The 26,290-nt window shown below is 44.6% G+C and overlaps 2 protein-coding genes across 8 annotated transcripts in view; one reads left to right on the forward strand and one right to left on the reverse strand.

Annotated features, from left to right (window-relative positions):
• The window catches only part of HMGB1 (high mobility group box 1), a 53,356-nt gene extending 27,541 nt beyond the window's left edge, over window positions 1-25,815 (forward strand). Inside the window, 5 exon segments of one of the 7 annotated variants that reach the window (NM_204902.2) lie at window positions 17,634-17,732; window positions 20,117-20,279; window positions 20,515-20,660; window positions 21,587-21,761; window positions 23,805-25,388. In NM_204902.2, coding sequence (NP_990233.1) covers window positions 20,130-20,279; window positions 20,515-20,660; window positions 21,587-21,761; window positions 23,805-23,981 — 648 coding nt within the window. In that variant the 5' untranslated portion in view covers window positions 17,634-17,732; window positions 20,117-20,129 and the 3' untranslated portion in view covers window positions 23,982-25,388. 7 annotated transcript variants of the gene reach the window in all.
• Window positions 7,393-17,729, reverse strand: LOC112531576 (translation initiation factor IF-2-like). The gene is made up of 2 exons (XM_040703829.2): window positions 13,813-17,729; window positions 7,393-13,489 (listed from the first exon to the last, which is right to left on the reverse strand). The coding sequence occupies exon 1, from the start codon at window positions 17,625-17,627 to the stop codon at window positions 16,689-16,691; it is 939 nt and encodes a 312-aa protein (XP_040559763.1). The 5' UTR covers window positions 17,628-17,729; the 3' UTR covers window positions 7,393-13,489; window positions 13,813-16,688.
• Window positions 25,816-26,290: the final 475 nt, after the last annotated feature.

Here is a 26,290-nt window from a genome sequence, read left to right on the forward strand (position 1 = left end):
TGCTAATTGCTAATTTATATTGCTAAGTTTCCTTCACTTGCATTGTTAATTTGAGGCCCCATAAAAACAGATTTTCTCTTGCTTTTTCTTTTTTCTGTTTTAGTATGTGTGTTATCTATCATCGTTCCAATTTGATTTGGCATTTTTGTGGCCCTTTTGTTCATTTTAGTTAGATTGTTTTCCTTTATTCCCAGTAGCCCAAATAGCTGCAACTTAATTACAATACTGCTCACGCATGCCACTTTCTAGATGATTGATGCCATAACAGAAGAACAAAACCATTATTTTGAGACACTTTGAAGTTAACTCTTTGCCATTGATAAAAATGATTATAATGAAAATGATCATATAATCCAGTATTTTACCATGTTTCTTCTCTTCTCTTACTGTCTTTGTCCGAGGGGTGTTTTTTGTTTGCTTGCTTTCTTTCTTAGGGAGAATGCTTCTCTTACTTTGGGCTTTGGAAGAACTTTTCTGTTATCTGAATGAGTAGATCCAGGGCAAGAACTGGATTATCAGCAGTATTAATTATTCCATTCAGGTTATTTTGTACATGATGCTTGGTGTGATTTTTGCTAGTTGTTTTTACTTGGATTAGATTTCCAAATCTGTCTGGAAGCCTCCTATTTTGCTCTAATAACTTATTGAAGCACATTGTCTCTTCATGTTTCTTTCCCAGTACTAAACATGTTTTTGGGGGAATGAGAGCACATAAGATGTATCTGGGGGTTTTGCTTCCTAATTTTGGTCTTTAGGACCTTCTTTCTGTAACTGAAATGTCATTTTTAATAGGACATATTTAAAGTCCAGTAAGTTTAAGAGGGAAAAGCATGTATTGTAGGATATGAACTCTTTGCACATGCGAAGGGTCTCCTCCTATTTCTTAACTTAACTTTGAGACCTACATTTTACCATTCTCTCATCAATTGTTTCAGAAGATTGCTTACAACATCTGTGTCTCACATGACAGGAGTTTCCATGCTCTGTTCCAGCGACCCCCTTTTCTCTGCCAAAAGTTCTGCACACATCCTGGATCCATGTATACCTTCCCATCTTTTCCCATCTCCTGTATTTCATTCTCTCTTCTCTTTCACTGTTTTGAATTGTATTGGGGATTTGCCCATCATTCAGAGTAGGGAGAAAGCCAACTGGTGCCAGCTGTGAACACATTCCAGCTCTTTGTGGTAGCATTAAGGAATTTAGAAAATCATGAAGTTGATGCATGACTGTGCATTTTCTACATGGCTCGTATGCTTACCTGTATGATAAACAGTACCTGATCATATAATTAATACAATACTGTGTAGTATTATAAGATTGCTTTTGTATTATTGTGAGATAAATGGATGTTAATTGGGCATGGAGGTTCCTGTGGTGCTAGGCACTGCACCAACTTGTGTTGAAAAGAATATCTACATTCCTAAAAGCTTACAGTGTAAATGTAACACACTTGAAAGTAGGGTATACACAGATGAGAAGGGAAATATTAGAAATCGCAGGCATCCTCTTTGTGTACATAAATCAAGAGGCTGATCTCCACAGGCTTTTTCCAGTTTGTCTAAACGGACTGTAAAAAGACTTCTTTGGAGGGCAGTTTGGAACACATGAGGCATTCCTTCATCACAATTGATTTTAACAGGAGTCTTTCCATGTACTGTATAGGAAGATCTGTCTCCTACATCTGATATTTGTCTAGATCCTTAAAATTAGGTGGGGTGTATATACCTTCTTGCCAAACACTGCTCATAGGCAGTAGTGTGACTGCTTGTTTGGAAGCAGAGAGGAAGGTGCTTTATAGGCATCTTAGTAAAGTAAATTTCAGAGAGGGCAGTGAAGAAAAACTTATCAAGTATATTTTCAGATATTTAAGGGAGTTTCCCTAAAGTGTAAGGTGCAAAATGGGAAAAAGCATAAAAGGTTTGTTTGAAAATATAACGTGGGTGATAGAGGAGCTGGAATCTAGGCTCACGATACTGGCTGGCAGATGGGAGATATGAAGGGAAGCGGTACAAGAACCTTCTCCAAATCTTTTTTTATTATTATTATTATTTTTCCAATAAAAATATGATGGTTTTGGAAAGTGTTTTAGACAAACATGGCATAAACAATTTAAACAGTGTAATCTAATGATCTTTTCAGCTTTATGCTTTATAAAAATTGGCCTAGCTTCAAATACAAATATACCACAGCAGGCTTCCTGATGATGATTAAGGAACAATAGGTGCAGTAGTGATAAGCCAGGAAGGGCCTTGAAAATGAAGACAAATAGCAGAGAAGCTGAGGAGAGCTGTGGAGGCACTGACATGTTCTCCAAGTGATTGACTTGGAAAAGGGACATTGTAGCAGTATTCTGTGTGAATGCAAGTGAGATCAGGCTGCACTTCTGAGAAGCACAGAGATATATTGCCAAATCAACATGGTGTGGTGATGATGGTAACCTGATTGAATACATTAGATGATTAGAAGAATTAAGAAAAGTATTGTCCTGTACAGTGAGAATATCTGCAAATTATGAATATGAATATTGGGATGTGGAATAAATTCTGGGCCTGAGATGATGCTAACATTGTATGTCTGAGCAATAGTCAGGGTGATGTAGTAGCTCTGCAGCTGCATATATATGTCACTAGCAATTAAGCCATTCATGTGAAAACCTTAAAGAGCTTTCATCTGATATAATTGTATATTTAATTGATTGGGGTCCTTCCCTCATCTGATTGCTTCCCAAATAATGTAGCTCAGAATGCAGTCCACCTGCCAGGGAGAATGGGGCTTGAGTTGTGTAGTTTATTTGAAATGTCACAGTGGGAGGAGCAGCATAAGAAGGTATATCATGCATTTGCAGTGGAGGCACTGATCTTCTTAATTTGGCGGATTGTAATAATGGACACTATATACAGAAATTTCTTTAAATTTGAATTATTAAGTCAGGTCTTCTAACAACTTTACTTTGTAGTACTTCAGTAGTAGTTCAGTAAGGCTTCAGCAATTCATTGATTCTGTTCCTTTTTCTGGTCCTGCCTGGTCATGCAAGAATTCTCCTCGGCAGGAGGAAGCTGTCAGTTTGCTTCAGGCCTTTATAGCCAGGTCCTATACCAACTTTTCCTTCCCCTTCAGCATGTCCTAAACTCACAGATAAGTGGTACAGCAGAGAGAGGGCAAGGGAATTAACATCTGCACTTGGCTAGTTTTCAGCTGGTATGTAGTCTTATGAGTATGGAAGCATGTGGATGTGAATTAGAATTGTTTTTGGTCTTGTCTCAAAAAATAAATGCCTTTTTTTTCTTGTTCATTCTAGACTAGATACAGTTCAGATTGCTAGCTTTGGAACTATAAACTGATAATGCGTTTTTGCAAGAGGAAGAAGAAATAGTGTCTTAAGTGTCTAGTTGTCAGGTGTCCAGATTGAAGTATTAAAATATGTAGTATGCTTTAAAGGAAGTTAAATAGAAAAATTGCTTTACTCAGAAATGTGACCCTTTGCAAAGGGATTTGATATTAATAGTTCTTCAATAATTTTGGGTTACTCAGGGAGGGAGCAGTGGTAGGCAGGTAAGGCTGTTGCATGCAAATTCCTGAGCAAGTGCACTTCTTGCTCTTCCAGAAATCACTGGCAAACAGCACAGTCAGTGCGTGCTGCCTGGGTGCCAGCTGTGGGATGCAGAAGCTGTGTGGGGAGAGACAGAGCTGGAGGTCAGGCTGCCTTCTGCTGAACCCCGTGTCCCCTTATCTCCATGTGCTTATTGAGGGACGGCCAGATAGATACCTGTCTTGAGATAAAATAACCATAATCTGACATTATTCTAAATGTGGCATTATAGATTCTTTATAACACGCAGACTTGTGGCAGGTATATGGCATGCAAGTATCAATTCAATATTAAAATGGAAATAAATGGAAACAAAGATTTTTATATCTATCCTGAGCTAACACAATGAGTACAAAACCATTGCCTTTCCCACCAACTCCAGAAATCACATCTCTCTCATGTGTATCAGTTTCCTCTTTATATAAGCAGTCCAAGTAATGTCAGTGCTGGATGTCAGCAAAATGGGTGTCATAATGTTGACATGCTTAGTGAATGTGTTTTTGTTTAGAATTTCTTGTCATAGAAATAATGAGTCCTTATCTCTCAATCATTGATATAGACTAATCAGCATCTCTTTCAGTTAATTTCAGGTGTCTGTATCTTCATGTTTTGGGGATTTTTTTACTTAGTAATTCACTTCATAGAAAGGATCTGTCTTAAACTTCTTAGGAGATGTAGAAGTAACCAGAAGTAGCTGATTCTCCCAAATGGATCATTTGGACAGAAGATACGTTGATGTTGAATTTGCCTGGTTATGTGCTGATCTCTGAAGGCATAACTGTTATACTAAAGGAAATAATAGTATTATCTTGCTATCAGGTAGAGTTGGTAACAGTGAAGGTGTGGTTATATTGATGGGCTTGATGAATTTGCAGATCGGACTGAAGACCATTACACCTTCTGGAGCTGACAGATACATATAGGAAGGTCACAGGTAGTGGGAATACACAACCTCCCCTTCCCTTTTCCCTGTATGTTGGGTGATGAGCATTATTGCTGAATGTAGGACAACATGGTATTTCAGAGTATAGGCCATGGTTCTGTGCTGGTGGTCCATCCTAAACTGATACTTCTGTGGTGCCTTCACTGTTGCCGTTAGTCATTTCTGTTATACATCTCAGTGTGAGAAAACATTACGAAGTAGGTATTTTTCTGAGATAGTGCCTTTTCTAACTGGCAGTTGTATATTATACTAGGTGTATGCTACCATGGGCTGTTATTAGTATGTTAGGGAGCACAAAAAGTGACTTCATCTAACTCACTGCCAAGCTAGAACTTCTCACAGCCTTCAGATGGGCACAAAAGTGAGTGTTTTTATAGCACTAATATTACTTTCTGTCAGTTTTACAGTGTTTTAAAATACGGTAAGATTACCTCATTTTAGTGTTTGCCACCACATTACTAAGAGGCTAAAAATCTACACGCTTAGAAATGAGGTGTTGATGATTAATATAAAAATATCCCCTTTATTGATTGTATGGCACTGTCATTTATTTCAAATAATAAAATAAACCATATGTAAATAAAAATATCAGCAGCACTCAGGAGGGGAGCACAGGCACTGCAGGTACTCACGTTTGCCTGAAGGGGAATTTACTGCCATCAGGTAATGCTATATAAAGCTCCTGGCGTACGTTCTGCAGCTGAATGCAGCATATTGTGGCAAAAATGTGAATTCTATATTAGGTCCCTGGGACCAATTTGGTGTCTCTTTGATTATAGCCGTGGGCTGTGACACCTGATTCATCCTTTTTCTCTTTGCGTATTTAGGCCCTACTTCTGCCTCTGGTCAAATGGGCCTTGAGAGCCATGGGGCCTGGTTGAGTTAATGCAACATGAGTGCCTGGAAGTTTCTACTCTGAGGAACTGACTTTAGGCCTGAATGTAAACTTATTTCATTTCCATGTCTACTTGCTTCTAATTCATGATAATTGTCCTTTAAAGTGGTATTGTCTTTGAGACTTAGGCATGTCTGCTTTAGTACCATTGATACGCAGCGTTCTCTGGATATTGTCAGACAGTTAAAATATTTCTGTTGTGTCTCATACCAAAACCTCCTGATTGATGTGATTAGTGTTGCATTTTTACATGCCACGTCTTCCTACTTAAAATGGAGGAGATGATCACCTGTGTTTTCAGAAGTTGTGGTGCTTCTTTTACCTTAGATTCTGAAGTTAACTACAGGGACTCCATTCAGGGCAATTTAAAGACGTTGGTAGATTTGTTTTTTGTTCTTTGGACACAAAATACATTTATTTTATTTTGCAGTAGCCTACTATTACTAAAAGCTTTCAATATGATGATACGCTATGATGCAGACCAACAAAATAAGCAGGAAAAGGCAGTAACTTTTACTAGCTCTCCTGTTGCTTTTCTATTTTTGTGGATGCAGTTACATGTCGTATTCTACAGCTGAGAGTGAAGACATTTATTTTTATGAACTGCATGTCTTTTAACTACATGTTCCTGTCCTATTCCATATGACTCTGACAGTTTCATTGAGGTTAGATAGCCCCAGTACAAACTGGAAAGGACTTTGTAAGTAGAGTTAGAGGGGGAAAATGGATATGCTCTGTTTCTACGGGTGTTAGTATTTGTATCGTATAGACTTTTTAATGCAAACATGTACCAATGTAGGAAAATTAGTGGATGAAAATATCCAACCTTTTCTCTGTATATAGTGAATCAGGAATACCTCCCCCCCTTTTTTAGGCGTATTAAAGTTATATCTAAGAACTCTGAAGTATTTAACAACATTTGCATGTTCCCAGAACAATGGAAAAGCACTGCTGTTTTGCTTTACAAAGGAGAAAACAACCGTTCAATCAGTAGTAAAGTCAGCGTTATCAGTCGAGTCCTCCTGCCCTTTAACCTCATGCCTCCGGCTCCGTTTCTTCCACAAAAGCCAAAGTTGCCATTCTAATCAATTTCTTCCTATTTCTACATACAAGGCCTAAGGTGTTTCAGTTTGGACTCCCAGAAAATGAGGAACACGGTGTTGGTGGCCGTCTGCCAAGGTGTTTGGTCTGACTTGCTCCTTCTCTGCAGAAGCCTATGGCAGAGAGAACTGAATGTTCCTGTGTGGCATTCAACTGCCTTAACCACACGCCCGCTGCTCTCTTCCTGCAGTTGTCTGTCTTCTTCTCTGCACAACTTGTAGAGCAAACACATATAGGAACCTATAAATAATCTAATTTGATGCACAACCCTGATTCATTTCCTGAGCAGCATGTCCTGCACACACAGGGCAGCCGCGGTCCTCTGGAAAACTTGAACAGAACGGATGAGGCCAAATATTAAAGCTGTTAAGTGTTTAAACTTTGCAATGAAATGCTATTTCAAATTACAGCTATAATGGGCTGCGTTAGAATATTTTTAAAAAGGAAGGAGGAAAAAAAGAAACCGAATGCTTTTATTTATAGTTGTAACTGTTTCCCCGTCTAGCATTTGAACGTGAATATTCAGCTCGGTGAAATACAGAGCATCAACCAGGAGGAGGAGGCTGGTCTAATAGGGAGTAAGGGAAGTAAGCTGCAGGTAGTAAACCTGCTTGCCCTTGAGTCTAAGGGACTGCCTGTGGAGAGTTTACCTTTTTGTTCGCTCTTCAGCATTCCCAGCCCAAGAAATGAGCTCTTTAGGGGCTTCGTGGTGTGATATATGTTGGGGGTGTCTGGTGTTTTGCTGTAATCTGCTAATAGCATCAATTAAAAAAAAAAAAAAAAAGTGGAAATTAAAGGTGTTTTCTGCTATCCTTTTTTTTTTTTTTTTTTTTTTTTGACAGAAAATAAGAGAAGGCACTGCTCAGGTCTCCCAGCTTTCTCCCTGATGAGTTTCGGGGCAATCCATGTGATTCTTGATCTCAGAAATACGTGGAAAATAACTTAGAACAGGTATTGCTCTCAGCTTTCCCCTTTCATCCCAGTCAAACAGCAGTGGCCTCCTGTGTTTGTAAACTACTGCAGGTGGCGTGTAGGCCCTGCTGGCAGAGAAGTGGTATCAGGAAACACAAGTTAATCTCTTTATCTTTTAGGCTACAATTGATAAGGATGATAAGGTTGATTTTGTATGTGTTTCGAGCTAGGTTTTAATTTCAGTTGATATTCTGCCTTATCCTTACAGATTTGGTGACTGGGCTGGTGGTTTTCTGTGAGGAAAATGAAACAACCTCACACTTTGCTTTTGGATATTTTTCTCTGGGTTATGCAGATTTTACCCACAAGCAAAGCAGCAAATTCGAATGTCCTGTAAACAGCACCGTAGTTGATACTGAGATACACAGGTAGGAAAATTTTGGTCAAGGCGTTCATTGAAATTCATTAAAATCAGAACACTTGCAAAATTACCTCAGTTCCAGTGGCATTTTGTTGTAAAGAAAAAATGGAACCCCTGCTTTTAACGTCTCTTTTTAATGAATCAACTTTTCTCTCTGCTGTAAAGAAGCTGTGGGGACAAGCAGCTGACAAGGCAGAACGCCTTAAGCTGGTATCTCAGCCCAGAGCTTTGTATCTTGAAACCATGCCCTGAAAACGTTGCCTGTCCTATTGGGTAATGTTGTGATTGATTTTTATTATGTTGTTTCATCTCATGTGCTGATTGTAACCTTCTGGCAGGGGTTTGTTTTTCTTTTCTAGATGTCATTTTTCTTTCTTTCTTTTCTCTTTTTCTTTTAAGCACCCTGTGTGAGGGAGCCCTGATCCATGACTTGGCTACCAGGTACCGGGATAATACAAGTGGTAATCATGCCTGCTGCTAAACGTTTTCTACCTTATTTCCATTTGCATTTGTTTGCCTTCAGCTTCCAGTCATTGATTCTTGTTATGCCTTTCTCTGATAGATTAAAGAGCTCTTTAGTACTCACTATTTTCTCTCCAGGAAGGTGCTTTTACACTGTAATCAGATTACTTCTCAGACTATTTTTTTTCTTAAAGCTAAAGATATGTATGGTGTTCATTATACTTTTTTCCTCATCTCTGGATTATTTTTTGTGTCTCTTTTCTATTCCTTCTCTATTTTTTCTATTAAAAAAAAGACATAAAAGTGTATTTTACTGGTCACATACACAGAAGCAATTACTTCACTAGTTGCTCCTATGTTGGTACGGTGAGAAATCTATGTTTTTTTAAGGGCAAGTAAAATAAACATCTATTTAATGACTTCAGTACATCTGGGTGTATAATTATCAAACAGAAGAGGATGGATTGTTTTATTAAAAATGGAAATGCTTCAGAAGGTCTGTTGATTCAGAAAAAGTGTGCAGGAGAGGCTTCAAAAGTATTTGTGCTGAGGATTTTAAGGAGATGGAGAGAAATAATAACGTCTTGAAAACGGATGATAGCTCAAAACCTTAAGTACTATGGACTACGTGAGATGTATTTTTTCTTGTCAGAATTTTGTAGGATCAAATGGAGAACTTTTGTGACAGTCTGGGCTACTGGAAATAAATGTATGGATGTGAATATATGCATCCCTTACACCCATTTAGTTCTGTGAATAGTCAGTTGCTTATATTTGGAAGCCCTAGAACAGTTACATGATCTAAATGTTATGCTGTAATAGAAGAAATAAGGTAGTGTCAAGAATTTTGTTAAAAGAGCAATCACCATTATGCCATATGAGACTTCAAACAATTAAAATCCTCAGCTTCAAGGAAGTTCTTGAAAGTTTTACTGCCGCTCTTCATTTTGATTTTTATTCATACTTCAGTAAAATGGTGAGTTACATTTGCCTTAAAGGAGTCTGATACCTGTGTGGTTGAAGCATCTTGACCTACCTGATGACTTTTATGCATATCAGCATCTGGGAGAATCCACACTCCCAGATCCACCCATATCCCTCGTGGAAACCATCAGATTTACATGAAGTTGAACCAGAGACTGTTTAAATAGTGCCATGGATCAGTTTAATGCGAGTTTGTCCATGTTGTGTCTTACACAAATCTGAGGTCACCATGTTGACTTTCTCTTGGAACTGTCTTGCTTTTCGACTTCTAGAAGAGTATGCCTTTTGTTGATGGCAGCATTCCCTCGATGAAATTTGAGGCATGTTTAATAAAGGATTTAATTTGTTTCAAAAGAACTAAAACTTGTGGAAATGTAAATAATGAAAAAAAAAGATAATGTAAAAGACCTAAAAGCCTCTAGAACTCCTGAATAGGGAGTAAAGATGACTAGGAGTAGAAAGACAAATGGCCTTGGAAAGTAGTGGTCTAAATAGATGCTACAATTTTATGTTCACCAAAAAGTCAGTGCTAAGGTTTTGGTAGCACAAGACAATTTGGGGTAGAAGTTGTCCCCTTGCTGAGCCTTGATGCTGTGTGGAGCTTGGAGAGGTCTTTGGGCTGCATGCAGCACAGTCTCTACAATGCATATTGCAGCCCAGGTTGGTGGGTGGTCATACCTGCTTAAAAACTTTGTTCCAAAAGACCTATCATCTGAGTAGGAGGATCTGTGTGGTATTGTTTTCATTCTGTACATTTTGTCACATTTAAATATCCCTTTCTCTATCAGGACAATTGCAACCTGAGAAAAGTTGAGGGAAAAAAAAAAGGTTTAGGAAGTGTTATTCCCAGAGTGGGGCCTACAGTTTACTGTTCTAATAGTCCTAGTAGTTGTATCCAGAGAAAGGTGCTACTTACTGTTTGTCCAGTAAAGATAGTTAGTAATCTGTGACTGCTTGCTTATATTCACTCAGTAAATGCCAAAATGAGTAGTGCTGCAGAGCTGTAATACAGCATGTAATAGAGCATGCCACAGGTGTTTGATCACTCTGAATCCTAAAGTGCCAGTAGAACGGTAACCAAACACCAGGGTTTTCTCTCTGTAAGGACTGCTTTTGATATTTTGTGCTTGCAATCTCTCTTGAGCACTATACCTCATTAGGAAGGTAGCAAGTTGCTGGAGATATGGAAAGTTCTCTGTGCAAATGAGAAACAGTTCATTTTCTAGCATTGTGTTGTCAAGGAAGAGATGGATACTTCTCAGTGACAATCCATATATATTTGGCTGAATTCAGCCAAAGGGCAAGACTGTCCTTCTGTCAAACTACGCAGGTTCCTTTTTTTAAAAGCTGTAAGCTAATATTTGCTTCTCCCAGCAGTTCCTGTAACCTCTTATACGCAGTGTGTGTCTGTACATCGCTGTGGATCCTGGATGTACTGCAGCTCCTATTTCTCTGGATATCAGCATCCCATAAATTCACATCATTTTCCTGCCTTGTGCAGATAATACTGCTAGGATTTCTGATATCAGGGACTGTACTGGTGTTAAGGTCCTTGCTACATGTTCAGAAATAGATGGTTTAGCCTGTGTTGTAGAAAATGGCTAGAGTTCTGTATAAAGGACCAGAGTACAGGGCTGAGTTATATTTGCTTGTTGTGCATTTTCGGAAAACATACGCAAGAGGTAATAGTACCTCTGTCCCAGTGCTGTACCTGGTTTAAGGAGTCTTTCCAATGTAACATGTAGTACTGAGGGCATCTAAAGGATTCCCAGATGCAGCAGTGCATATCTTTTTTGAGTGTTTTGGACTGGTTGAAACAAGAAGGAAAGTGGTCTCCACTGTTTGTCATCACCTGAGACCTGGTTGAATTCTACCTGTTCTGGTGTAGAAGCACAGTAGCAGTGGCAGCATCAGAGGCTTCTGTGCCTCTTGACGGGACTGAGGGTGACTGAGTACTACTAATACCTCTAGAGGAGACTGTCTGTAACCGTGGACAGCAGCATCTTAGGTTCAACAGAAGCAAACACTGTAGCTGATAACTGTTACCTTGTCTGCAGACTTGAGTGTGCGGTCACATAAATGGCCTGGAGATTTTGGAAGGAATTGAATGCTCGATATAATGGTTCCAGAAAGTTGAAGAGAGAAGTGGATGTTGCATTGCATGTTATGCTCTCAGAAAAGCAAACATCTTAACAGGTCAGCGATTTCAGAAATAGTGCAGTCCTGGAAGAACATTTCTTGAACTCCTTTTGCTGCAGGAGCTGAACGCAGTTCCCCACCTATCTGAAACTGCATTGCAAGCTTCGTAGAAGCATTTAAAGAAGTTGCATGCTTTTACATAAGGAATAGGATGCTAAAGGACTCGCATCATAATTTCCGTTACTGTCACAGTGAAATGATTGCTGTCTGTACACGTTTTCACTGTGGCATAATGATCATCAGAAGAAAAGTCTATAACTAATGCATCTTTGTCCGTTTTGCCCACTTTGTGAGCTGAACGGTGTGGGCATACACCTGTGCTATGAAATATATTTTCTTGAATACTTTGTATCTATTAATTCCTAAAAATATCTTACAAAGGGTAAATGTTATCCATTCTATGGATGAGAACACTGTGTAAGTACTTACCCTGATTTAAGATCGGCTGTAGAGATGATGGGATTGTCTGCAGGGCTCACATGTCAACAAAAATCAGCTGTTTCACAGGTGAAGCCTGCTAAGGAAATCACTGCACTGGTACCGGTCCCATCCCTGCTCCCTGGCTGCTTCTCCCAGACCATTTTCCTTTAGTCTTCTGAGGTTACCTTGTTTGGCTGCTACTTCTCTCGGTTACCTCTTACTCACACATCTAGAATAGCCAACTACTCATCCGCGTAGAAAGGACACACGGCCTTCTGAAACCCTGTTCTCTAGATAATGCTCACTAATAAAATAGAGCTGGCAACATATGCACATTACTTTGTGCAATCTGAACAAATCCAGCCAGAAAGGTAAAGCAAAGCACATTCCATGCATTACTGCTACTTACAGACGTGCTATGTCTCATTTCTTTGAATGGAAATCTCTTCCAGAAGTAATGCTAAGGGAATAGAGAAAAAAAAAAATGCTGGTGTTAAGTCTGCATTTAATAGACAATGGAGAATTATGTTCCTATGGGCTGCATAGGAGCTGGCACTGCAGCCTCAGGAAGAGGGTAAATACAGGCAGTACATTTTTCTGAATGTATTGTGGACAACCCACTCTCCTGTATGACTGGAAATGCTCTAAAATGGCAGTCTAGATCCTCAGCAGCTCTATCATAAGTACGTGTGACCGGGTGCCCTATCTTTGCAGAGTCTTTGTTCTCATTTTGAGCTGATAATGTAGCGTTTTTGTCAAGAAAGGTTTTCAGATCTCGTTAAAAATAGCCTAGTTGTGGCTTTGGGTTTGACTAACATGTTAGTTGTTGTCGTGCTGTTGTAAATGTAATATACTCTTAATTTTGACCTGAAGAAACTAGGATCTCTTTGCTCAGTAGGAAGGACAGACAGAGAAGATGTGGAGTTCCATTGATGACACTGAATCTCTTTATTGTCAAAGCAAGCTATGAAACCATTTCCTTCCAGCCAAAAACAATGTAGGTGGACAGTGTTCCTCACAGAATGCAAAAGCTATCGAAGAAGCTGGGGACATAGCACAGTAACCTTACCTCATGAGAAGTGTGCTGCCCCATCCTGCAGCGTTTCTTTGTCTCATGGAGTTGATGCAAGTTCCTTTTCTCACCTCTGTCAGCAACCACAGAGCGCAAATGAGCAGAGTCTTTCTCAGGCCTAGCCCGTTACATAGTTTGGCTTCCTTGAAAATTCTGTTAGGAAGTCTTCTCAGTGTGTTTCACAAAGTCACTGGCGAGCTGGGAAGGAAGCAGATACCCGCTCTGCACCTGTCTCTTGATGACTGTCAACCAGATGGTCTCTGTGGTCTCTGTTCCTTTCCTTGGCATTCTCTATTGCAGCTTCGCTTTGCTAGAAGTCTTAAGTTATGATCTGCATGGAGGCTGTTTTGAAGTGGGAGCGTATCTTGAAGTAAATAAAAGATTTTCACTTTCATGTAGTAGGAACTTTTCTGTTATTACTTAGAAACAGACTGTTTCGAAGAACGGTTCTGTCTTGTGAGAAGCCTTTCTCTTGATTCCATCTCTGAACTCTAAAGAAAATGGAAAACAGAAGGATGTTTTGAAGAACAGTAAAGAAATATATAGCTGATGTTTCCGTCCAAGCTCAGCATGCCTTGCATGGAAAAACAGTTGAGCCTTGCAAATATTTCTACTAGCTGTGGAGTAACTAGCTACAAGGGATGTTGTGAAGAAACAAAGTAGTTGAAAATTGATGTGTGGTAGAAAACATCGTCTTATTCTTTCCTTGCAATACGGCATCCAATCCGTGTGACTTTTCCTTAAGCATACCCCAGTTTGCAAAACATCAGAATTACTAAATGAGGATTTTGAAACTTCCTGTGCAGCTACTTACTTTTTCTCCAGAGCGATTGTGTTGTGATGCTGGAACATGAAGGCCTCTTTGTGTAAAGTCTGAAGTGGCTCAATTATCCAAGTTATGTCAAGCTATCCAAGCGATCTCAGTGGCTGCACTTGTTATATGGACTGTAATTTAGAGCAGATTTTGATTTTAAAAGAGTTCGCAGAAGAGGGCTTATTTATAAAGTATTGGAAGAGATGTGGCACGGCGTGAACGAGAGAAGAAATGTGCTGCTTCTGTTAAAAATAAAAAAGCTGGATTCTGCAACTGATGAGTACATTCTTTTTACTTCTGTAGTCCGGGGCAGTGGAAGAAGCCCACTGGAATATGAAAACATGCACAGGCCTTGGAATATGAATAGCAGAGACGAAGAGAAACCTTTATGGAACGTGTCACGTCATCAGAATCCCCTCTTTAAAAACTGTTGGTTCTAGACAACAGCTGAGAATAAATGCTTCTGATTCCTCCCCTGCAGGTCACGTTTGCACAGAAGAAACCTTAAGGAAGTTCAGGATGTGCAAAGTTAGCAGCAATTGCACAGTAGGCCAAATAAATGCTTGTGCTTTTTTACAGTTTTGCTTTGCACCGTATTCTGTGTAAAGACAAGTTTTAAACTTCAAGACAGAAACTAGCCAAAAGAGAAAACAACCCTCTTGGAGACAAAAACACGAGCGTTCCTTACTCTTGATGTATTTCACGTGATTTCAGATGTCAGGACTGCTGTCTTCATGTATCCATCAGCATTTATTTGCAAACGAGTTTTTGAATTAGGGTAATCGTTTGGAAGGATCTTTGACTTCCATAAAGCACCACCCCTTCTGGACAAACAGTTGATAATTGCGATAGAATATTTGGAACTTGTTGGCCTTCTCACCAGCAGTGCCTTAAAAGAAGCATCAGCTGCAGAAGGAAGGAAGCTGGGATGCAGTAATGACAACCAAGCAGCAGCACGTGGCTCAGGCACAGAAGTCAGTGGACTCCAGATTAACAGAACAGAAGTCAGTGGACTCTGGAGTAACTAAGGAAATAAGGTGAAAAATAATTAAGATGTTCCATCAGAAGACATGTAGAAGTGTGTGCAATCTGGAGCCTGTTCCTCAACCACGGATGGCCCACTTGCTTAGGAAGGCTGTGAGGAGAGATTTGACTTCTTGGGTGGAAGAATTATCAGAGGAAAAGGGTGAGAAGTTTGGATAACACATAGGTGAAGAAGCCACTTATATACCACAGCTTCTTCACCTATATATCTTGAACAATGAAATTGCCCTGCTACATGTTCAAATGCTTATTGGGAGATGGCTTACATTGTATGAGGCCAAACAGCTTTAGCTTACTGTGTTTTGTGATGTGTTGCCAGCCTCCTAAACAAGAATCTATTTTAGCCTCTACAGAACCTGCTTCCATGGGACTTAGTAATACTGCGTGTAAAAGCATATTGAAAGAAGTAAGCTAGCAAAGAAGAAAACTGCAATTTTTGTTTCATATCATCTAATGTAACGCAAAGGTTAGAGTGACACTGAGACCAGTAACTGGTGTGTAGCACTCTGGATCGAAGCTTGAAGTGTTGCTATACTCCATCCCATCTGTTAACTCCTGACAGAGAAGCATCTGCAGCCTCAGTTAAAGCATCTGCTCATTTTAGGTGTTTGTAGTTTGCTACAGTGTCCCACAGATGTCTAGAAATGCTGCCCCACTGAAAGAAGAGCGAGCTCTAAGGTTTGTCCCTTGGAGATCAAGATGGTCAAACTAAAAGTCTGTAGGAAAACCAGTCAGCCTCCCACAGCCTCTTGCATGGCTTAATTCTTTGAGACCACAGTGCCAGGTGAGCTTTTGGGTAAATGTAAGGAGGTTCTCCTACTGATACAATTACATTCAGGCTGGCTTTAGGAAAAAAAATCATCAGGAAGAGTGGTGAGGCACTGGAATGGGCTGCGCAGGGAGGTGGTGAAGTCACCGTCCCTGGGAGATGTGGCACTGAAGGACGTGGTTAGTGGGCAATATTGGTGATGGACAGTTGGACCAAATGATCTTTCCAACCTTAACGATTGTGTGACTCTATGGAAATGATTCAGTCCACCTACCAGATGCAAACGAGTAGAGAATTGAGCCATTCCAGTGTGAAAGTGTCCACAGTGAGCTCATAGCAGCACAGCTGGCATCTTTTTAATCACATTTCTATCTAAAGAGGAAGCAGAGGATGCTAGTGCATCGACTTCAGACCTGGCTGTGCTGGTAACCGGTACAATTATGACTTCAAGATGTGGGTTTGGGGCTTTTTAGAGATTTCTCAGTATTTGTACACTTTCCATTTGTGGAAGCCTAAGGTAAGTAGGCTGCGATTCTCCGAGATTCCCTCTCACTAAGAGTGAAGCAGTGTGTGCTAAGTGAGAACTTGCACTGCATCGTTCTCCGATTTGAGAAGTTGGTTTTGTTGGGAACTTCAAATCCATCCTCTGAGGATTCCCCTTTCACTGTGCCTCGTTCCTGCCAGCGTGTGCCATTAGCCATGGTCTGATGGCCTCAGTAATGTACAGGTTAATACAGCTTAATACCTAAACTTTGTTGCTGGTCATGCTGATGTGCAGTAGTTAATTGAGCGTTCTCTTAAGGCCTTCTATTCAAGTTTTGGAAGGGATTGGGGTCTGGAACGCAAGGCTTGGTAGTGTTTTCACATTTCGAATGCTACAGAACCTCTCAGGACTGTGTGGATGCTCTGGCAATGCCGTCTGCCACTTGTGTTAGCGGCTGCAATAACAGCGACGAGGTAAGAACCAGGTTTTGGGTGTCTAGCAGCGTAGCTCATTTCGTTTTGTTACTGTGGTGAGGACGGGTAAGCGCCTTCGGGGAAGGGTGAGCGGTTTGCCTTTATCCTATCCCCGCTCTTGCCGCGGGCTGTTCGCACCGCTGAAGCTGATGGCAGCGGGCGCTCCTTCCCCTCGGTGGTCCCGCGCAGCGGACAGCCGCCACGAGCGCCGGGCAGCGAGGGGCGGGCACGGCCGGCGGCTGCTCTGTGAGCTCAGGCCCCGCCGGCTGCGTCTTGGGACGTCTCTGGAGCCGGCGGGGGGGCCGCTCGGACACCCCCCCCCCTGCCCCTTCCCATCCACGGGGAATAACGGAGCGCCGACGCCTTCGGCTCCTCCTCCTCGCAGCCCCCCGGCGGGAGGCACCCCGCCCCGAGAGAACTGATCCCACCGCAGGAGTCGGACCCCGCGCCCGGCTCCCGGGACTGCGACTGTGAGCGCTGCGGCGGGTCGGGGAGCGGCGCGCCGCCGGGCGGGGGCTGGAACCCCGCGGCACCCCGCACCCCCGCCTGGGCGTCCGCCTCCGGGAAGCGGGGCTGCGGAGGGGGCGGCGGCGCTACGGAAGAGACGCGCGAACGCCCGCGGCGCCGCGTCCCGCTCCGCGCTCCCCCGGGGGCCGTGCGCGGGGGCTCCCCGGAGCGGCCGGAGGGCGGCCTCGGGAGCGCGGGGCCCGCGGCGGCGGCGGGCGGGCGGCGGAGGGCCGCGCCGCTCTCGGTTGGCGGTGCGGCGCCGAGCAGCCGCCTCAGAACTCTGCATCCCGCCGCCGCCCGGCTCCCTCCACTCACTTTTATATTTGCGCGCCCTTTCGATCCTCAGTGACGTGTCCCGCGCCGCGCCCAATCGGCGAAGCTCTCTGGTCAGGACAATGGAAGGGCCCGGGCCAATCGGCGCGGCGGCTGGCTTGGCGGCAGCCAATGGGGACGGGGCTGTGTTGAGAGTAATGTTACCAGCGCCGAGAGTGTGAGGAGGCTGCGTATCGATCCCGCTCTCACAGCCATTGCGGTGCATTGGGCTACACAGGGACCCAGGCAGCGCTGGGGCCGGGGCGAGCGGCCGGGCGGGCGTCTCTGGGGCTGGGGGCCGAGCGAGGGCTGCGTGCCGACTCTGACGCGGGTGAGTAGGCGCCGGGGGCCGCCGGGCCGGCCGGGCGCGCTCGCAGCCGGGCACGCAGCCGGCGCTGCCCGCCTCGCCTCGCCGCCGCCGCCGCCTGGCCGAGGGGCCGCGGAGCCGCGGGGCAGCGGCGGCCGGGAGCCGGCACACAAAGGCGAGGGGCTGCGCCCGGGGGACCCTTCCCGGCGGCCGACCCTCGGCCGGGGCGGGGGCCGGAGCGCGGGCGGCGGGGACGCGGGGAGCGGAGCGCGGCGGAGCGGGGCGGGCGGGGGGCGGCCGGGGAGAACGGCTGGGCGGGGGGCGCGGGGCCGGAATGCCGCCGAGGTGAGGGGGGCGCGGGCCGCGCCGTGCCGCGCTTCGCCGCGCCGTGCCGCGCCGTGCCCGCCGTAAGCGGCTTAGGGCGCCGCGCCGGAGCCATCGCTGCGGCGGGCAGGCGGGCGCCGGGCCGCGCCGTGCGGTGCCGCGCCGCGCCTCGCCGTGCCGTCGGACGGGGCCGGGCCGCGGGGCCGGGAGCCGCTCGCCCCGGAGCCGCCTGGCTGTAACATGGCTGACGGCAGCCGCGAGCGAGAAAACAAGGCGAGCGGCGGCGGAGCAGCGAGGAGCTCGGGCGGGCGGGGGCGCAGTTCGGGGGAACTTTTTTTTGCGGCCGCCGCCGCTCGCCCCGCCGTGAGGGCTGCGGCCCGGGGGGCTTTAAACTCGGCCGGCTGGCGGCGGGGGTCCTCTGCGGGGCTCTGCCCGCTCCGCCGGGGCTCGGGCGGGCGCTGGAAGCGAGCCGGCCTCTCCCCCCCCATCCCCCCCCCCCCCCCCCCCCGCACCCACCCGCCTCCCGCCCCCCCTCCCGCCCGCCTTCCCCCGGCTGCAATGGCTGAGCGTGTGCGCCAGGGTACGGGCGCGCTCACACAAAGGGAAGGAAGGGAGGAAGGAGCCATGTTCTGTGCGCGCGGCGGCGGAGCGGCCATTCCGCGCCTCCCTCTCCTTCTCCTCCCTCCCTCCCGCCCGGCCCCGCCGCCCCTCAGCGGGGGTCCCGCGGCCTTCGCGCCGTGCGGAGGGCCCGGGCGGAGGGCGCGCGTGTCCGGGCCGGGAGGGGGGGGGGGCGGCGCGGCGCGGCGGTCGGTCGCACAAAATGGAAGCAGCCGGGCGGCGCTGACCTCCTCCGCCCGCAGCCCGCGCCATCGCGGCCGCTCCGCACCGCCGCGGCGCAGCGCCTCGCCCCGCGCTGAGGGCCGAGGGCGGCGGGCTGCTCCTTCCTCGGAGGCCGCCCGGAGCGTTTCGCCCCGAGCCCCGATAAACTTTCCCGGCGCCGCCGATCCCGGCGGGCTTTCTTCTTTGCGCGCCCTCTCCCCGCCCCCGGCCGCGCTCCCGGGGCGCCCCTCAGCCCCCGCCGGGACGCGGCCAAAATGGCGGGAAGGCGCCTTTTAAACGCCGCGCTCGGCCGCACTGCCCCGGCGGCAGGAAGCGCCCCGGGCCCGGAGCCGCCGCGGGCCGCGGCCCTCTTGTTTACTGAGAGAAACTTCAGACCGGACGTGTTAAGTCACGGAGCGGCAATCTGTTTCTGTCTATCCGCCAAACCGATGGGAAGCGTCGCCGCTGCGGCGATACGGGCGGCCCGCGGTGGGGTGGGCTTTGTTTTGTCGGTTTGTTTGTTTTTTTTTTTCCCTTTTCTCCTCGCTGATTCCTGGCGGACAGCTTTGAACAGGCCGCGCTGCAGAAGCGCTCCCCGTGCCCGAGGTTTCTCGTGCCCTCCGGCCCTGCTGCAGAGCGGGGCACGGGGAAGTGTCACAGTCCTCGCTCACATCCCTGCCTCGTGACGGCTGTGTTTCTGGGTGCGCGCGTGGAGCAGCTCCTTGCGGTGCGCTTACAGGAGAGCAGTAACAAATGGCACAGAACAGTAACGTGTCCCTTGTAAATAAGCCCCCAAGATAACGTGTGTCTCTCACAAATAAGCCCCGAAGGCCCACGGGGCAGAGCGATAGGAAGGCTTTGTGAAGAAAGAATGTAGTAACCCAAAGGAGAGGATGCTCTCATACTTCTCCTCCCTTAAGTATAAGGTGTTCCTCTGAGGCCAGTGGTTGGTACACCATCAGTAGGAGTGCGGTCCCCGTTGCCCTGATGCTAACAAGTACTACAGGCTGCTTGCAAGGGGCGTTTTTGCTTGTCAGAGACCGGAACTGCACGTTTTGTGATTGGTTCTGTCTGCCAAGTTACCTCAGACAGCGCTGGTAAAAACCCTCTGTAGGTATTCCTGAAGAGAAACTTCTTCCCATTGTATGATTTGGGAGCGCTGCTCTAACAAGTCTCATTCAGCACAGCTGTTCATCATGGCTTAATTCCTGCCTCGGTTTGTAGAAAGGAAAAGTTCTAAAGGTGTCTTTCTTGCCTTGCTGCAGAAAATCCTCAAAAATGGGCAAAGGTGATCCCAAGAAGCCGAGAGGTAAAATGTCTTCATACGCCTTCTTTGTGCAAACCTGCCGGGAGGAGCACAAGAAGAAACATCCAGATGCTTCAGTGAACTTCTCAGAGTTCTCAAAAAAATGCTCAGAACGATGGAAGGTAGGAGAAGTGGCTTAAAAACACGTGCAAAACATTAAGCAGCTGCCCTGTGTGAAATGTTACTCAAAGGTGTCAATTGTTTGTGTAGAAGTTTGGCTTTTAGATATATAGGAAGTACACTCGTGAGGCAAATTACTATTCATTGCTCCTGCCTTACCTTAGGTCCCCCAGCTGAAATTTTGGAGCGGACCTGGATGTGCTCTCAAATCTTAGTGTTGTTTTAATTGCCTTACAGACTATGTCTTCTAAGGAGAAAGGGAAGTTTGAAGATATGGCAAAGGCTGACAAGCTTCGTTATGAAAAAGAAATGAAAAACTATGTACCACCTAAGGGGGAAACAAAAAAGAAGTTCAAGGATCCAAATGCACCGAAGAGGCCTCCGTAAGTGGTTTTCTGGTTAGGCTGTGTTGTTCAGGACTGTCACATTATAAAATGGTCGTTTCGTCCAAGTTTGGGAGCTTCAGAAGTGTGGGATGACTTTGTTTTCCTGGCCAGTGGGGTTAAGATAGGCTGAAAAATTAATAATGAATATTAGGCTTTTGTTTTCAGGTTGGTCCACTTCAAGTTGGAATTATGTCAGCCTCTAAAAGCAGATGCACAAATGTACAGCGCGCAGTTCTGACTGATGTTTCCAACTTCTTTAAAAAGGGGTCATTCTGATGGAAAACAGTGGTAAAATACTTGTAGCCTTTCTCACCACCCGTTGGCTTGAGCAGGAATTTTAGTTGGCAGCCCACTTGAACGTAGAGCCTTGTGCACAAAACAAGCTAGAGGGATGGTCATGCACCAAACCAGCTTGGAGAAGTAAAATTTTAGCCAGAGCATAGACTGCTGAGTTCAGATTCACCTAGTACTTGACACCACTGCTTTGTAGGAATACACCTTGTGTGTGTGTGTGTGTGTGTATCTCAGTTTGTAATGAATTAATGCTGAAAGGTGTGGAGAAGTCTTTATTGGGGCTGATGCTGTCATCCTGAAGTCCTCATTCTCACAACAAATTATTGCTGTTTTCGTGCTCTCCTGTTACCATTCAGTCATTCTCTGAAGGGCTTACTCTGCATATGGTATATAAGATTGGCTCCTATGGGGGTCCTGCCGAAAAGGAGACCAGATGTGCAGCATTACTTGGAGACAAGTATGTGTTAAGTTTTCAAGGTAGTTTGTTTAGTTCTAATATCTTCCACTGTAATCAATCTTTGCTTCGCTTTTAGGTGACGTTCCAAAGTAAATAAGGTCAAAAAGCTTTTTGTTACAGTAGGTTAAAGTCTAAAATTAAAATACTCTTCTTTTTCTGTGTGTGTCTGTAGTTCGGCTTTTTTCTTGTTTTGCTCTGAGTTTCGTCCAAAAATCAAAGGAGAACATCCCGGTCTGTCCATTGGGGACGTGGCAAAGAAACTGGGAGAGATGTGGAACAACACCGCAGCAGATGATAAACAGCCTTACGAAAAGAAGGCTGCTAAGCTGAAGGAGAAGTATGAGAAGGTAATGCTGGCGTTTATGGAGGTGGTTTGGGGAGAACAAACCTCAGTTCAGACACTTTTCCATCCTCGTGTACCCTAATACTTGATGTTGCACATGATCGTGTACTAATGACAAATGTCATACTTTAAGGACGGCGTCACTCAAAGGGGCATATAGTACATGATTATTACACCGAATTGGAGTCCTCTGTGTTGAATGTTCTTCATTCATCTGTAACTCAGGGCCATCAATGATGGTTTAATAGATACCATCGCGTCTGTATTGTTATTAAAACAATAGGTCACAGCGGCATCTGAGTTAAGATGGTAGTATTAAGTAACATCAGTAAAGAATAAAACGTTTCTCTTGGTTCAGAGGGGTTATGTATCCCCGAGTATTAAAATGACTGAAATTCATAGATGCTATTTTTAGTTTATTATTGGGGTGATGTCAGAACACTTGTAAGATGCGAGCGCTACGTGTGCTTTTTCCTCTGCCTACTTTGCATCCACCTCTTTTCTAGTAATTAACAGAGTTAATAATACATATGAAGCAGCATATCATACAATTTATTGAATTATTCAAGCTAAACCCCATCTTCGTAATGGGAGCAGCAGTGGCACGCTGCACGCACAGAGTAGTGCTTTGTCTGTCCTTTATGTGTGAGGCAGATTCCCACCTGAAGGTGAAGAAACCAAGTGGGGAGGGGGTGTGCTGCCAGCATCTGTGCTGATGCTTTGTAGTGGGTCAGCACTCAGAGGTAGCTGCTGTATGTCACATAGAGGGTCACAGAGTCACCCAGGTGTTTGTCCATGTGTGTGCCATGGCCTCAGGCTGGGCGCATCTTCAGCTGGCCAACAAAATCACTTCAGGATTGTAGCATGATGGTGAACAAGGTGGCCCCTGTGAGAGCTCATCAGTCACGTGCTGGAGAGGGGTTGGAGGTGTAGAAGGCTTCCTGTGTTGCCCTTCTGATGCATCTTCAAGCTCTCAGCATGCTGAGTGTTGTTTACATCCAGCGCTGGCAGTGTCTGAGGAACTTTATATGTGGCACCATCATGAATCTTTAGTTCGAGACGCCTTCATTTTTGTGGTATCGTCTTCATTTCTTACGTTTACAAATGGGCTTTTAAGGTGCAGGAATCTCAGCGCCTCCCTGATTGCCTTTTGCTCAGTGGATACCATGTCCTCTACAAACTTAGTGCTAAGTTTTAAGGGAGTGTGAGATTAGTGGTGTAACATTGGCGGGATGGGGAATGTTGGAAGATTTGGACCGTCTGCACAAAGTCGCTCACGTTTCCCTCTAGCTGATACATCTGTGAGTGCTGTAGATCAGTTCTGTTGTGTTTCTTAGGATTTGGGCTTAAAGCTGGGGAGTCTGACTGCTTCTCTGTCTTGGTCTTCTATGTACAGTTTTGACTTCCTATAACAGGAACTGAATTTTGTGCTTTATAAACCGCTGGAATAAATTTATTGCATGCAGAAGGTGGCACTGTCTACCCTTTAATCAAAGTTCCTATACCTTTTATTTTGTAAACTTCAGTCAAGCAGAATTCTGTGTGATTGCTCTTTGCTAAGGCATAACGGTGCAGATACTATGCCAAGTCACCTTAGTGTGTTTTGGATGGCTAATTATAATTTTGTGCCTCAGGTGAGTACTTTTGTGTGCTTTTCTTCAGCTGACATAGAAGATAGGGCTGGGAAGGGACCTTAAGAGGTCTCCCTACTTCATTTCCTTATGGGGAAATGGGTTCAGCTGTGCCTCTCTGCTCCGAGGCAGCAGCTCTTCTGACCCCTTATTAGCAGCCTGACAGCGGGGATTCCTCAGCAGCCATAAGCAGTGAGTGGCAGCATGTGAGTATTGTTTCTGTGTTAGAGGTTTCCATTCCCTCGTTTCTCTACTGTTGGGCCTCGGTTCACCTTGTTGTAACTGAAGCCACGGCTCTTGGTCCTGCCCAGTGCAGACGCCCGGGTAGCTCCGGTTTCACGAATGTCATTTGGAAGTTGCTCAGAGCTCTTGAGTGGTTAAACTTTAAGAGATTCTTCCTGCTTTTCTCCTCCAAGGATATTGCTGCATACCGGGCCAAAGGGAAGGTTGATGCAGGCAAAAAAGTAGTTGCCAAGGCCGAGAAGAGCAAGAAGAAGAAGGAAGAAGAGGAAGATGAGGACGAAGACGAGGAGGATGAAGAGGACGAAGAAGAGGAAGAAGAGGAGGAGGAAGATGATGATGATGATGAATAAGTCTCTTTTAGAGCAATTTCTTTCTTGTCTATAAAGCATTTAACCCCCCTGTACACAACTCACTCCTTTTAAAGAAAAAAAAAATGAAATGTAAGGCTGTGTAAGATTTGTTTTTAAACTGTACAGTGTCTCTTTTTTTGTATAGTTAACACACTACCGAATGTGTCTTTAGATAGCCCTGTCCTTAGTGGTATTTCAATGGCCACTAACCTTGCCTGGTACAGTGTGGGGGTTGTAAATTGGCATGGGAGTTTTAAAGCAGGTTCTTGTTGGTGCACAGCACAAATTAGTTCTATTTGGGGATGTAGTTCATTTCTCATCTTCAGTTGTCTCTGATGCATCATAAAAATAATTGTCATTCTGTTAATTGAATACCACTCTGTAATTGCAAAAAGGAAGAAAAGAAAGTTGCAGCTGTTTTGTTGACATTCTGAATGCTTCTAAGTAAATACAATTTTTTTTATTAGTATTGTTGTCCTTTTAATAGGTGCCCTGGAAAATCATACTTTTTCTTTTCTCTCTCTCTCTTTTTTTTTTTTTTTTTGAGGGGAACTCATCTTTTGCTTTATTGAATGCCCGTTTGGGATCACGTGAATATTACAGTTTTCATCTTTCATATATCCAGCTGATAAACACAGCTTTGATCTACATACCCTGCATATTCATGATAGGGTAAGAAGAGAAATCTATAGGCGTGTGATGAAAGAATATTCTTCCGTAACTGGAAACAAAAGAAACCAATCTCATCAAAGCGATACTCGTTCAGAAGTTTGTGAAGTGTAATATTCTGTTGCATGAATTTACCAGTCTTGGAGAGTTGAGAAGTATAGAGTTCAATATAACAGAAATGAAATACTTCTGGGGGGAGGGAGCGGATGTTGCGTTTTGTCCTGGAAGGACCCATAGGAAGAGCGTGTATGTCCAGCCGGGGTGGAGACATTTACAGGTGTGACCCCGTTACCATGTAACGGAAGTCGGATGTGTAAATCTCTGAGCACTCGTGAGGGGTGAACGTACCTACGGTGTGTAAAGCGAAAAGCATGAAATGACCATATTATTTTTTGGTGACGGGTCTGGCGATGGCCGCGGGCTTTATACCATGAAACTCTCCTGGTAGCAAACGGCCCACGAGAAATGATTTTTCTTTCTAAGATTTCTATAAATGGTACCATTATTATTTGTTAAATCTATGTAAATTCATATTTGTATTCTTGAAATTCTAGTTTTAGCCCTTTAAAACAAAGTTGTATATTGTCTCAAATTGAAAATGAGATAAGATGTATTTTTCCTGTTAGGTTTTATACCGCACTCTCGATGTCTGCCCATTTTTAAGTTAAATATAGCTGTATGGAAAAGTACATTTTATTAAATTTTGCATTAAAAAGTGAAATGTTTATGGTATACCAACACCGTCTAATTTGGTCAAATGCAGTTCTCTTCCAAAACCAAAGCCTAAGGGTTGATGGGGTTTTTTTTTTCTTGCATATTTAGTAAAACTTCAAGTGCTGGCAACTGTAACTATTCTCACATATACCTGCTTACCAGTTTGGGGGACAATTTGGCAATTCTGTGGTTACAAAACTATGGTTCTCTTTAAGTGCCAGTGTTTAAAAGGAGCAAAAAAAAAAGGAAAAAAAAAAAAAAAAAAAGGAAAAAAAAAGCAAAAAAAGCATTCTTGTAATTTTACACGCTTTTGTGATGGAGTATTGTTTTGTTATACGATTTTGACTTTCAGATTCTTATTTCAATTTGCATTTATGTATAACTTCAGGAGAAATATTGAACATCTGAATCCTGGATGATACTAATAAACTAATAATTGCAGAGGTTTTAATACTTAGTTAAGTGGCTCACTTAATATCCTGAGGGATTTATTTCTTTGCGTTGGTATTTTCAGATACGTTTACGTCCCCGCTTTCTGTTTCAAACAGAAGGAAGATGCTCTTCAGAAGACTGTGATGCAGAACACCCAGGACAGATGAGTTTTGTTTTCTTTTTAACTGTATGGGTATCGCCCATCTAAATGACCTGATGACGTAAAGTTTTGGTGCTGAAGGGCTTTGCGTGTCTCTGGATCGAAGGTGGAAAGTAGATGGAATTCACTGGAACGGGTTGCCCAAGCAGGCTGTGGATGCCGCATCCCTGGAGGCATTCAAGGCCAGGCTGGATGTGGCTCTGGGCAGCCTGGTCTGGTGGTTGGCGACCCTGCACATAGCAGGGGGGTTGAAACTCGATGATCGTTGTGGTCCTTTTCAACCCAGGCCATTCTATGATTCTGTGATTCTTGTTCTTGGGACAAGCATACGTAA

The sequence above is a fragment of the Gallus gallus genome, chromosome 1 (assembly GCF_016699485.2).
Source record: "Gallus gallus isolate bGalGal1 chromosome 1, bGalGal1.mat.broiler.GRCg7b, whole genome shotgun sequence".
Taxonomy (NCBI): Eukaryota; Metazoa; Chordata; class Aves; order Galliformes; family Phasianidae; genus Gallus; species Gallus gallus.

Coding starts and splice junctions, on each gene's coding strand:
- LOC112531576 (XM_040703829.2), bottom strand. CDS start 17,627: ATGCACCGCAATGGCTGTGAGAGCGGGATCGATACGCAGCCTCCTCAC.